We start from the raw sequence: 13,135 nt of genomic DNA, 5'->3' as shown, positions 1-13,135 counted from the left end.
CATGCTAAGCACTCAGTCTGCCACTGAGATACACCCTCCTCCCCTACTTCCTTTCTAAACGACTTTAAATAAGGTCCTTTCCTTCTTAGACCTCAGTGTCAAAATCTATAAAACAAGGAAACCAGACTCTGTCCCAAGGAAGCCCTTTCAGCATTAACATGGAATTAGTGGCCAAAGGATGGAGGGATGGGCTACCTAGGGTGGGTGTCAAGGCCTCCAGCAACATGCTGTGCTCAGGGATGGGCCTCATCCCAGGAGCTGCCTCAGAGGAAGGGATGGACCTGATTTAGGTCAGTGAGGGGGCACTGGCTATTAACCCCACAAATCCCAGTGGCCTTCTCTCTCCTTACCAACCTGCTGTGGGAGGAGAATAATTTCTAAAGGAAACTCTGGGTACCCAGTCCTGCCCCAAGCCTGCCCACGAACAGGCTGTTCTTGTTTACGACCACCGTCCCAAGGGAACAGTGATTGCTCATCCCTACATGTGATTTGAGAGGTCTTTCAGGCCTGGAGGAAACTCAAGCCCCGCCAGCCGCTTGGCACCGGAATGCTCAGCTGGTCCCCTCCTGTGACCGTGCTCATGTGACTGTGGCCCAGCTATAAATATCAGAGGGGCCTCAGAACAAGAACAGATTTCCGGCACCAGAAGAAGGCAGTAAGAGGCTCCCGGAGGATATTTTGTGACAAAAGCAAGACCTTGTTCTGCTTAGTGTGAGGTGGGTGACGGAGGCAGCCAGGCGGGTCCACACACCTCCCAACAATATGGATTATAAGTCAAACCTGATCCAGGATGGGAACCCCATGGAGAACCTGGAGAAGCAGCTGATCTGCCCCATCTGCCTGGAGATGTTTACCAAGCCGGTGGTCATCTTGCCATGTCAGCACAACCTCTGCCGGAAGTGTGCCAATGACATCTTCCAGGTCAGTGCTGGGCATGGCCTAGTCCTGGGGCCCCAGGCAGCTACTCAGTTTTCCTCTGATGAAAATTAAAAGAAAACTTCTTTCAGCCTGGGACCCTTCTAAACTGGGGCTGTTTTTTTTCCCTCTGAGGTGAATCCGTGCAAAGGCCTCTGGAAGGGGCTGAGGGGGCTGGGGAGGTCACTCTGGCTGCCCCATTCCTTCTCCATGACGCACATGTCCCCTCCCCACCCTGTCTGTAGCTCTCCCACCCCAGCCCTGAGCACTGAAGTTGACTCTCCAATCAGGAGTCAAATGCCTCAAGCGATAAGTGGAGAGGAGAGAGAAACCAGACCCCAGGGGCCTGGAGCCAGCTCCAAGGTGGCAGGGGGCCCAGAGATTTAGGAGGAGGGTGGCCGAGAGGCACCGGGAAGTAGAGGCACCTTCCCTTTTGAAGCTGTTCCCTATAATATGGGGCAGGAGGGCTCCATCTCCTGAAGAAAAGCATGGGAGTGGGTGTCATCCTGGCTGGGAGGCAGTCCTCAAAGTTCCCCAGAAGCACTTTACAAAATGTTCTCTCACTATTTTATCTTTAAAGTAGCAGCCCTAGGAGCTGGCTCTAATTATATGCCCATATCGTGAATGGGCAAATGGAGGCTTGGAGAGAGAAGGTTGCTCACCCACAGAGTTACTGTGACTCAAACCTAGGTCTGCTGACACCCAAACCTGTTGATTGTTTTAGTTTTTTGGTTTTGTTCTTGGGTGGGGGGAATTAGGTTATTTATTTGTTTATTATTTATTAAAATATTTTTATTGAAGTATAGTCAGTTTATAATGTTGTGTCAATTTCTGGTGTACAGCTCAATACTTCAGTCATATAGGAACATATGTATATTTGTTTTCATATTCTTTTTAACCATAAGTTACTACTATTTATTTATTTTTAGAGGAGGTGCTGGGGATTGAACCCAGGACCTTGTGCCTGCTAAGCAAGTACTCTACCATTGAGCTATATCCTACCCCCCAAAACATGTTGATTGCTTAGTTGCTTCTCAGGTGCTCCCTGTGTGAGTGGGCTGGCTCTCATCTCAAGTTGGGGAGCTTCAGGTCCCAGGGTTTGATGGGAATGCTTGCAGTGAGCAGGGGGAAGGATAATCAGAAATCAAAAAAGGAAGGGCTGAGGAGGGAGCCCAGGCCTCACCTTTGCCTTTGCCACCCGCAGGCTGCCAATCCTTACTGGACCAACCGAGTTGGCTCAGTGTCCATGTCCGGAGGCCGTTTCCGTTGCCCCTCTTGCCGCCATGAAGTGATCATGGACCGTCACGGAGTCTATGGCCTGCAGAGGAATCTGCTGGTGGAGAACATTATTGACATCTACAAGCAGGAGTGCTCCAGGTCAGTTTGCCCAGAGGCCAGGAGCCCATCCTCTCTCCCCAGCTCATCCTTTGAGCCCAGCTCTCCAGTGTTCTGTCCTCCTTCATCTGCTGGGGATCCAGTCCCCCAGCTGGAAGAGCTACACTCGTCAGTCCAGGAACCGTCTCCCTCTTCCTCAGGCAGGAACAGAGGCTCATCTTTATCCCCTAACCCTGGCTCTCGGTGTCACACAGTGCGTGGAAGGAGACTGAGACATTAGGCTGCCCTCCTGGGAGATACTGAGACAGAACCGGGGGAAAGATGAGATGTGAGAGGGAGGGAAAGGCACTGGGTCCAGCTAGGTGGCCCTGATAGGCAGAGAGAGCGCCCAGTGAGAACACAGCCAGTTTCTCTACAGCAACAACAACAGCACAGGCACTGGGAACGCTTCCTGCTGCTGTTTCACAACAATCCTATGGATGAGCATATCTCTCAGTATCCCTATTTCACGGACCAGGAAGCTAAGGCTCAAAGAGGTGAAGTCAATTACCTAAGGTTTCCCAGATGAGAAGCAGAATTGCTGGGACTTGACATAGCCCCTCCAGCTCCAAGTCTGCCTGTTTGTGGAACAGCAACTCATGCTCAGGCAGAATTTATGAGTGGTGGAGGTCGTGCAGCGTTGGGCTTCAAACTGGGGAGAGACACAGCTTCCAGGGAGACCTTTACAAATTAGGACACCCTGACAAGACTTCCAGGCTGCTGACCTCATAGCCCTTCGGCTTCTAAACCATCACCAAGTGCCTGCCTACAGGCAGTAGGTGTCACCCAAAAGGTGACAGAACAGTCGTAGTTTGAGAAAGCTTTACTCAGACTCTGTTACTAGTGCATTTTAGGATCTTGGGTAAGTCTTTGGGCCTCCATTTCCCCTGTCTGCAGAAAGGGACAGTGAGATTTCTTATTGTGACTATCAAATAGGATTTTGATCAGAAATGTTAAAAATATCAAATATTTATTAGCACCTACTGTGTTCAAGCACTGCACAAATATTGTCCATGCATTATCCTGATTAATTCTCACAATAATCCTGTAAGGCATTCTTACCCTCATTTTCTGGTGAGGAAATGGAGGCTCAGAGAGGATCAGAGGTTTGTCCGAGGCCACTCAGCTGGCAGTGGTGAAGCTGAGAGGGAGCCTGTCTGACTTACTCCACGGTGAACATTCTTAACTGCTACTACCTCTCATGTTGCTAGAGTTCAGTGCAACAAAAATGCAAATATAATTGTTGATCGAGATAATAATAATAAAATCAATATTGCACCAAAATGTTAGCCCACCCAATGTCGACCTAGGAAGAGCAAGCTGTGTTTGAACCCTTCAAGACTTTCTCCATAGTTGAATGACAGTATAGCTACTGAGAGTCTGCTCTGTGCCAGGCACTACACATTCATCACAGACAACTCCTACCATGATCCCTGGGAAGAAACCAAGGCCCAGAGAGATGAGGTCACTTGTCCAAGGTCACAAGAGCAGAACAATCTGGATTTGAACCAGATGCTGATGCTCGGGATTGGTAGGATGGGCATCTAGGATGTCAGAGGACACAGGCACCAGACCCTCAGGATCTCACCTCTGCACCTACTGCCGTCCCAGAGCTCCCTTCCCGGGGGATAGAGACAGGGGCAAAGGAAGCCCTGCCAGCATAGGGGTGGGGGCTGGGTTAAAAGATACAAAAACAGAAGTCTGGAAAGGGGCTTACTGAAGACATTGAGGGGACAGTAATGCCCAGGGTGTGACCAGTCATGCAAGGCTGTTCAGAGGTGAGACACTGACACTGATAGGGAACAGTCATCATTTATGAGATGTCTGCTGTGTTAGGAGCTGGGAAATCAGATGTGGTGTAGACATGCTGTTGGTTGAATCTCAGGTAGGAAGTGACTGATGGCCTGAGAGAAGCGCAGGTGAGGCCCCAAACAGAGAGAGACAAAGGGAGAAAGCCAAAGAGTGTGTGTTTGGGAAGAAAGAGAAAGAAGAGATTCTGGACCCTGGAAAGAGCTTCTGGTCAAGCTGAGCTGTTGGACAGTCCTGGGCTGCCTGAGTTCTAGTTGTGTGACTTGGGGCACACATACTGCCGCCTTCCCAGAGCCTCAGGGCACCCTCATGGCATGCTTACTGATTTATTCTTTCTACCTGTATTTAATTACCACCTCCTCCATGCCAGACACTGTACACTGCAGATTCAAGAGTGAAGAGAATAGGCAAGTTTCCCTGCTTTGATGGAGATTACAGTCTGGTGGATTAAATATAGAAATCAATGAGGCCATGAGTAAAAATTGCTTTGCTCAGAGCCCAGCTTGCTGTAACCAAGAGCTATGGGGACTATAATTAGAGCAAATAAACTCTAGCCTCCCCTGCTCTGACTTGCTGGGCGACCTTGGGTGAGCCAATTCACCTTTCTGGGACCCAGTTTCCTCTTCTCAAAAATGTCTCAAAGTGACTCTGTGATTCTACAACCCTTCCCCTGTCTGCATTGGGATCCATCCTGGACTTGGAGTCCTAGCCTAGGTGTCATTAGCGTCCTTGGTCCTGGGTCCCCAGAGAATGAAAGGATTGGGAACAGCCAACCACTGAGAGCTCAGGTCATAGCTCTGGGGCTGAGGGAGGAGGTAGGGACTGGAGGCCACAACCCAGTGACTTGTGACTCTTCTCCACTTCAGTCGGCCCCTGCAGAAGGGCAACCACCCCATGTGCAAGGAGCACGAAGATGAGAAAATCAACATCTACTGCCTCACATGTGAAATGCCCACGTGTTCCATGTGCAAGGTGTTTGGGGCCCACAAGGCCTGCGAGGTAGCCCCACTGCAGAGTGTCTTCCAGGGTCAAAAGGTACTGGCCTGAGCCACTTCCACCCCTAACCTGAATCTGCTGGGCACAGATGATTCAGGACGCGGATTTGATCCCTGTATATCTGCTGAGCCGACCTTTTAGGAATAGTCCCCCTGGAGGGACTTCCCAGGCCACAGGGACAGCAGCCCTTGCCTTCCTGGGGGAGGTGGCTGAGCTCATGGGTTATACTTAGAGCTACTTGAGAGCACCTGGGTGTGGCCACAAGGGAGAGACCAGATCCCAGGGCCAGGCCACCGGGGCCCTCTCAGGCCATGCCTTCCACAACCCAATGTGCTCTAGGCCCCAGACACCTCTTCCCATGCTGGTCACATCTCTCCAAATCCTCCTGCAGCAGGAGGTAGCTGAGAGCCCTTTCCTGGGGCCTCTAGGCCTGTGGGAGCCCCCACCATCCTGTACATGCAGTAAGTTGTGGGCCCCCTTTCTGTACTCTTTCCTCCCCACCTCCCACTCTTCTCTTGATCTCTCTCTTCTAGAATTCTCCAATCTGTTTCTTTTCTGGATCCCTTCATTCCTAGAAACAGGCCTCTCCTCTGCCAGCACATGACTGTGTACCTTGTGCAGCTAATTTCCTCTCTGGACCTCCTTTGTAAAATAATGATACAGTATCTCTCTGACATTCTCTGCTCTGGAACTGAGCTGCACCCCAGAAAGAGGTTCTTTCTAGCCGAGAGGGGAGTGAGGGGGCCATTTTGCTGCCACTCCCGCAGGGGCAGGCCCTGAGACTACTTTTGTCTCTCTCGTGATCCCCACCCTTTCCTCCCATCTAGACTGAGCTGAGTAACTGTATCTCCATGCTGGTGGCGGGGAATGACCGTGTGCAGACCATCATCACTCAGCTGGAGGACTCCTGTCGGATGACCAAGGTGAGGGAAGAATAGCTCTGCTTGGGGGTCCAAGGCCTCCCTTTGCTGCCTGTGGAGGCAACTTTACTTACTATTCCTGCAGAAGCATCCATGATATTCCCATCTCCCCTTGGGATGGGGGCCTGGAGATGAGATGGGGGAAGGATTTCTGGTGAACAAAGAGACATGTGAAGGATAAGCTCAAAGGAAGGAGGAGGGTATTGTTATTACCCATGAGGGGCCCCCAGTCTGACAGAGGATACTAGAACCTCAAGTAGGATGAGATGCTGTTATTATACCCATTTTACAGTTAAGGAAACTAAGATGTAACATCAGTGTTGGAGAGAAGAGAACCTCAATGAGGAGGCCACTAGGGGAGGAGCTACTTCTCCACCTCTATGATGACCAAATCATGCAGAGCTTTGTAAATCCAGTCTTGGTCCTAAAATGGAGTGAAGAGTATAACTTGGGGGCCCACAGGAGGCCCAGATACATCATCCCATCTGACCTCAAGTCTCTACTTTTGAGGAAGGCGGTAGCTTTCTCCATGACACCAGCCCCCAAATGTTACTGGTGCATTCAGTGGCTAGGAGAATAAAGCAAATGCTTTCTTCTTGCCAAGTCTTTTATTTCATGTTCTGTAAAGTGGGGGTGTAGTAAGATCTCTTCCAGGCTTAGGCTCTTTATTCCTAGCACACCCATCCCAGGAAGGAAGTACTGGGGATAGGAAGGCATACCCACAGGATGTGACTCTGAGATTTCTGCCCCCAGGAGAACAGTCACCAGGTGAAGGAAGAGCTGAGCCAGAAGTTTGATGTGCTGTATGCCATCCTGGATGAGAAGAAGAGTGAGCTGCTGCAGCGGATCACGCGGGAGCAGGAGGAGAAGCTCAGCTTCATCGAGGCCCTCATCCAGCAGTACCGGGAGCAACTGGACAAGTCCACCAAGCTGGTGGAAACAGCCATCCAGTCCCTGGACGAGCCTGGGGGGGCCATCTTCCTCTTGGTGAGCAGGACTGGGAGGGTGTGGGCACTTCAACTCTGTAGCTCTCTAAGGTTCAAGTCATGCTCCACCACTGATCACCAATGACTGTGCCCTTGGGCAAGTCATTTAAAGCTCTTTCTGAGCCCCACTTCCACATCTGTACAACGAGCATGAAATAGTTCCTACCTTCTTTTCTCTTAGCTGATTTCATGAGGATCAAATAAGGGTGTGAGATGACTTTGCAAGCTGCAAATTACAGTGTTCATGTAGAGACTATTAATTGAGCACCTATTGTAGGCCAGCCACTGAGGTGGAAACACAGATGAAGGAGACACAGCCCTGCCCTAGAAGAGCTCCGTGGGAGAAACAGAAAAGGATCAGCTATAAGGTTTTGTGAAGGAGGAGTTCATTCAATAAAAATTTCCTAAGCGTGTACTGTGGGCCAGAATTTGTGCTATACATTGGGTATAAAAAGATGATTAGAATATGATTCTCATCTTGGAGATCTCAGGGTTTAAAAGTGTTTAGACTGCCAAGAATCCAAGCTTCCTGCCAGGACAATGGGAGGGTCCTAGAATGATGACCAAGACCTGTGCAGAACATGGACAAAGGAAAAAGATCCAAGTTCCGTTCGGCTCAAGCTGGGGAGCAGGTCACAACTGGGCTAGGGAGTGGCACCAAGTGCCCATCAGCAGGTTCCAGTCACTGGTTTTGCTGATTTCCTGGGGCTAGCCCCTATGCAATCCTAACCCTTTGCTCTTTCTCTCCCCCTACAGAGTGCCAAGCAACTCATCAGAAGGTCAGTGTCCCTCCAGTGCTAGGATCCAAGGCCCTAACTCCCTCCAGGCCTTTGATTTCTGTCCGGAGGGCTTCCTTCTTTGCACTAGCTTTGCTGGGACAATCTCACCCCAGGCTAGCTTTCCTGGCATCTGCATCCCTGCTTTCTTAGACCATCCATTGTGCTTGTGACTAGAAATACCCTACCCTCTGGGGGGAGCCTCTGGGTGCAAGTCCTGGGTGTGGGCACAAGCATGTGCTCTGGTGTAAGTTGGAGCTAAAACATCCGCTTCCTTCTCTGAGGCCGGAGATCTCACTGTGCTCTCCCCTCTCTGTTTTTCTGTCTCCACCACAGCATTGTGGAAGCTTCCAAGGGTTGCCAGCTGGGGAAGATAGAGCAGGGCTTTGAAAACATGGACTACTTTACTTTGGACTTAGAGCATATAGGAGATACCCTGAGGGCCATTGACTTTGGGACAGGTAAGGAGGGGGTGGTGCCACTTGTCTACTCCCCCTGGAAATCAACTTTCCTCCCGCTGGCCCCGCGTGGAGGCAGATGCACTAGCAAAGACACCCAGATATCAAACTCATAGAGCCAACTTCTGGATGAGTCCAGAGCCCAGCACAGTGCCTTGTACATGATTGTTACTCAATAAATTAGGAATGGATCCACTACAGGAAGAAACGCAGGGCAGTAGACAGAGACACTGGAGTCAGGCAGACCTCAATTCAAACCTGGTTCTACCACTTCTTAACTGTGTGAACTTTGGCGGCCCCTCCAGCTTCCTGAGCTTCATTTTCTAAATTTAAAACTAAATTAAAAATGGGTCTACTGATAAAGACCACCGAATGATGAGCTATTGATATAGAGGTGGTTGTAAGGTGCTAGACATATACTAGTTATTGCCTAAAGCTAGTCTTAGCTTCAGTTTCTTAACTGCTGACCTCACAGATACGCAGGTACCTTCATTTGTATTCTATCCTCGTTTCTGTTTATGATTACTCTTCCATAGAGTGCCTATAACAATTGTAACCACATAAAATAACAATAATAAAGGAAAAATAATGAGGGAAAATGAGGAAACCAGATGGAGAACAAAGATGTTGATAGTTTGCTCAAAGTTACACAGTTGAAAGGTAGCTAGTTAACAACAAAGAGAGGGTGGATCCAGTTCTGCTGAATGTTGCATTGTCTGAGAGGTGATGCTCCAGTGATGGGCTGAGAGAAAGAGGGGTGGGGGTTGTGCAGGAACAGGGAAGAGCTGTGAATGGGCTGGAGTGAGAAAGAGAAAATCTTCTTGGCACCTCTTGTGTTGGCTCTCCTACAAGCTCTCAGACTTTGGGGTGTTAAATCTATTCTCAGAAGCTCAAATATACCCCTTTGTTGGGTAAGGACAAAATGCATCCCAAAGCTGGGATACCTACGGACTTGGGTATGTCCATTTCTGTAGGTCGTCTGCTCCCCTGTCGCCCTCCCTAAGTTAAGACATTCAAGAGTGAATAATACTGTGTGAACAGTCTGACACTGTGATATCAGCAGTACCTTCAATTTTCTCCCTGAGCGTCAGTGTCCTCATAGGTAAATGGGGAGAGTACCCACAGCTACCGTTTATTGAGTACTTTCTATGTCCTGGGCACTGAGCTCTTGACATAAGTTCTGTTGTTTAATACAACTTTAAGAGGTAGTTTCTGTTGTCATCTCCATTTTGTTGTTGAGGCAATAAAGCCAAGGGAGGGTGAGTGACTTGCCAGAGGCCACACAGGCAGTAAATAACCTGTGTGGATTCCACCAAGGGCCATCTGGCTCACAAGGCCCTTGTGGGGATTATATGAGGCAATGTGTGTAAGGCACTTAGCACAAGTAAGCATGTGGCACATAGTAAGTCCTCAGCAAATGCTGCTTTGAGTAGTTAATTGTGATAATGATTAAACCCCCACAGGAAAATTCCCTGGGTTATGCCCAGTTCCAGCTACAGGGCTGGAATTTTGGCTGTCAGTTTGGAGGCATTAATTCTTTCAAGCTTCTCCCTAGATCCTCCTGACAAGTGCTCTGACTCTGTGGTCACCCCTTCAGGGCCCCCAAAGGATTAAGGAAGTGGCTTGGTGGGGGGCGTGTTCCCTTTTAGCAGAGCTTGAAGGTGATATCCCGGGATGGGACAGCGGGGACACAGGTTGCGGCACAGTCACTGTCTGGGGCTCAGCTTCAGACAACTAAGGAGCCGATGGCCCCAAAAGTGCTCCCCACTCCATATCCATGTCTTTGTAGGCTAAGGAATGAGGAAACTGGACAGGGAACACTAGACAGGCAGATTTCAAAGGCTGAGCAGATTCCTTCAGGATAAGGACTCTGATTCCTGAGAATCCAGGTGTTTTTGTCCCATTTCCCCCAGGTAATGCTGACCTAACTGAGAAATGTGCAAAGGTACAAATCCTGATTTCCCAAAGTTCCCCCTGGTCACAGGCAGATCAAGTGCTGCTGCTGCAGCTACGGGAACAAAGGAGGTCTTGAGCCTCTCTCCCTTGGAGGGGTGTGGGAAGGAAGGAGGAGGGCAGGGGAAGGAGGAAGTTGGCCTCTGCGCAGCTTGGGTTTGGCAAGCCCATCACCTCCTGGGCCATTTGATCCCGACTGGGCATGGGATGAGTGTTGTCTCCAGCCTGGATCCCCTCTGAGCAGCTCCTCTGAGACTCCAGCCCCAACCTAACCCAGTTCTTTGTCACACATAGATGAGGAAGAGGAAGAATTCCTTGAAGAAGAAGATCAGGAAGAGGAGGAGTCCACAGAGAGGAAGGAAGAAGGTAAGAAATCTGTCTACTTCCTTTCATTCATTCATTCATTCAGTGATAACGTGAGATTCCTACTGAATGCAGAGGGCTGTGCTTGACAGTGGGGTGACGGTTCCTGTTCCCAGAAGGGGTTTTAAACCTATTAAGGATAAAGTCCTGTTCCTTTTGCTCTTAAAGAAGAGAACCCCTCCCCCCAACTATTCATAATAAAAAGCTCCCATTTTACATCTAAATGACCTTCCTAAACAGAAAGTGATACAGCATAACAGGTAAAAGAGGACCCAAGAGGCAGGCTTGGCCCAAGTTTTGAAAATTTTTAAATTAGAAGATTGTTTTAAAAGAGGTTTTGGTTTTGTTTTTAAAGATTTCAGCTAAGAATCTGGATTTTCACCTTGTGAAAATTTGGGAAAGAGCTAATGATGCTGGACTTGCACTTCTCCCTAGTCCCAGAGAGCTGGCGCTGCCTGCTTTGGATGGGACATGCACTTCCCAGTTTGCCCAGCCCCACTAGCTGCCTGCCTGATGGACCCATTCATGTCATCTGCAGGACTCTGTAGGCATCTGAGTTTGCCAAAGTGGCAGAATATAGTTAAGGGCCTGGGTTCTGAGTTGCAGTTTTCCCATGGACTGGCGGTGTGATCTTGGTCAGTTCACAACTTTTCTGAGTCTGGAGCTACTCATCTGTGCTCAGGGGGCATAATAGTACTAGCCTCAATGGATTAGATGGAGAGTAAATTAGATAATCATTGCTAATTAGTGTGTTCGCTAATATTATTATTTTCAAGCTGAGTTACTGTTGGAACTAAATTTCAATCCAGCTAAAAAAATATAAAGTAGCCTTCTGAAAATTTTTGTATTGGATGTGCAATCCATAGTGTTTAGGCTGCTAAATTCTATTTGATTTTGATTTTAAAAGGAAGAGGCCAGGCAGGAAATGGAGTTTGATAATTTTGTCACTGCAGCTTGGTAAGCCCTGGATCACCCTGAGTCCCTGTCTCACCTGGGGTTTCTTTGTCTTCTTTCAGGGCACCAATAAGGAGCTGGATGAAGGAGAGACCATCCAGCTGCAGAGAGACTGGGGAGGGTGGGGATGGGCTCAACTGCCTTGGGGACAGGCCCAGGGTGGGAGGGATCGGGGCCCCTGGAGGGGCTTTGGGGAAGTGTGTCTTCTCTGCTCAGAGAGCAGGAACTAGGAGTAGGACCTCACCGCTGTGTCCAGCGTTGTGAACCAGAATTGGAAACGTGCTTGAAACAACCACACTGGATACTTTTCTACGTTGGTGCAAAATGGAATATTTTGTACGTTTTTTAAATGTGATTTTTGTATATACTTGTATATGTATGCCAATTTGGTGCTTTTTGTAAAGGAACTTTTGTATGATAACGCCTGGTCATTGTGTGACTGGCGATTGTTATAAAGAAGGGAAGGAAGCCAGGTTGATACAGCTGCCCACTTCCTTTCCTGGGTGGGAGGGCTGGGTAGCACTCACAGGCCTAGGAAGGGATAATGTACTGTATTCAATGCCTTTCTCTGACATAAGGGATGGTAACCAAGTTTGTGTTATATGTTGTTTTAATAAATGCACAGCGCTTTCTTCCAGTTATTACCAAACAGGCTGGGGTTTCAATTCAACGTTTTTTTCCCAGAGAGTTCAGGGTGGACCGACAGAAGGCCTGGTAGGAAGTGTGTGGCAGGAAGCTGACAGTGATGACAAGACTAGGTTTCTATTCCACCAAAGAAGTTGTCCTTTAAGCCGGCATTTCCCAATGAGAGCTCCACGGAAATCTGGCCCTCAGAGGACCCTGCAGAAACAGGTTTAATGCCTTGGTCTCTGGTTCTTTAGAAAAGAGAGCCTGAGACAAAGGGTAAATGCTTTAGTTCAGGTACATTCTCAGGGCAGCCAGCGTGAAGGGAAGTGGAAGCAAGGCAGCAAAGGAGGGAAGCAAATATAAAATATCGAACTAGCAAGCTGGCCACAGCTTCACCAAGAGACCCAGCTGCTTGATCAGCCTTGTGAGATGCTTCGAGCAGGTCACAAAGAATAAGCCAGTCTCAAGCCATTCATCAGAGGGAGGAAGGGAGAGACTTGTCTGCTAGTTCCTTTCACCTCCTGTCTCTCAGGATTAGCGTTTGCCTCCGGGGGCATCAAGGCCCTCACTCTTCCAGGTTGTATCTCTTAGCCCTTGGGCAGCTGCGGGGGAGGCAAGAAGGCACCTGTCAGCTGACTCTGCAGGTGGTGGGAGGAGCTGAACCTCTGCGGTCCAGCGGGGTTGGGTGTTTTGTGCCGGCCTCAGCTTATCAATAACCAATGGTATGATTAGACCAGCCCTTGTCATTCTTATTATGATTTCCAGACATCCTTCAGCAATAACCATCAGGAAACTTTGAAAAAAAAAAAAAAAAAAGGTTAATTACTTACAAGCTCTGGAAATTACACAGCATCTCCAGGGCCATGCAGTGAGGTCGCAGGTAGGGAGGGAGAGAGAGCAAAGGTCTGAGTTTCTGCTTTTATTAGGGTGAAGGGTAGGGACCTGGAGTTTGGAAAGCTCACTCTTTATTGGTGAATTTAAAACATTAGAGCGGGAATTTAAAG

At 48.9% G+C, this 13,135-nt stretch overlaps 1 protein-coding gene across 2 annotated transcripts; it reads left to right on the top strand.

The window, feature by feature from the left end:
• Positions 1-619: 619 nt before the first annotated feature.
• On the top strand, positions 620-12,153 carry TRIM63 (tripartite motif containing 63). 2 transcript variants are annotated; one of them, XM_006189495.3, is made up of 9 exons: positions 620-921; positions 2,120-2,292; positions 4,965-5,133; positions 5,922-6,017; positions 6,768-7,001; positions 7,757-7,779; positions 8,113-8,237; positions 10,482-10,553; positions 11,567-12,153. In XM_006189495.3, exons 1-9 carry the CDS (start codon positions 763-765, stop codon positions 11,575-11,577), a joined length of 1,062 nt encoding a protein of 353 aa, XP_006189557.1. In that variant the 5' UTR covers positions 620-762; the 3' UTR covers positions 11,578-12,153. The 2 variants fall into 2 exon arrangements, with proteins under 2 accessions (XP_006189557.1, XP_032351440.1); XM_032495549.1 differs by having other exon boundaries at positions 10,482-12,153.
• The last annotated feature ends 982 nt before the right edge of the window (positions 12,154-13,135 follow it).

Source organism: Camelus ferus, chromosome 13, assembly GCF_009834535.1.
Source record: "Camelus ferus isolate YT-003-E chromosome 13, BCGSAC_Cfer_1.0, whole genome shotgun sequence".
Taxonomy (NCBI): Eukaryota; Metazoa; Chordata; class Mammalia; order Artiodactyla; family Camelidae; genus Camelus; species Camelus ferus.
The sequence above is the reverse complement of the archived record's forward strand: the minus strand, read 5'-3'. Positions and strand labels throughout refer to the sequence as shown.

Bases quoted from the DNA above. Each gene is read 5' to 3' on its own strand.
- TRIM63 (XM_032495549.1), top strand. From the start codon at position 763: ATGGATTATAAGTCAAACCTGATCCAGGATGGGAACCCCATGGAGAAC. The intron at 7,002-7,756 runs GTGAGCAGGACT...CTCCCCCTACAG, and splicing joins GGGGGGCCATCTTCCTCTTG to AGTGCCAAGCAACTCATCAG. The intron at 8,238-10,481 runs GTAAGGAGGGGG...TGTCACACATAG, and splicing joins GGCCATTGACTTTGGGACAG to ATGAGGAAGAGGAAGAATTC.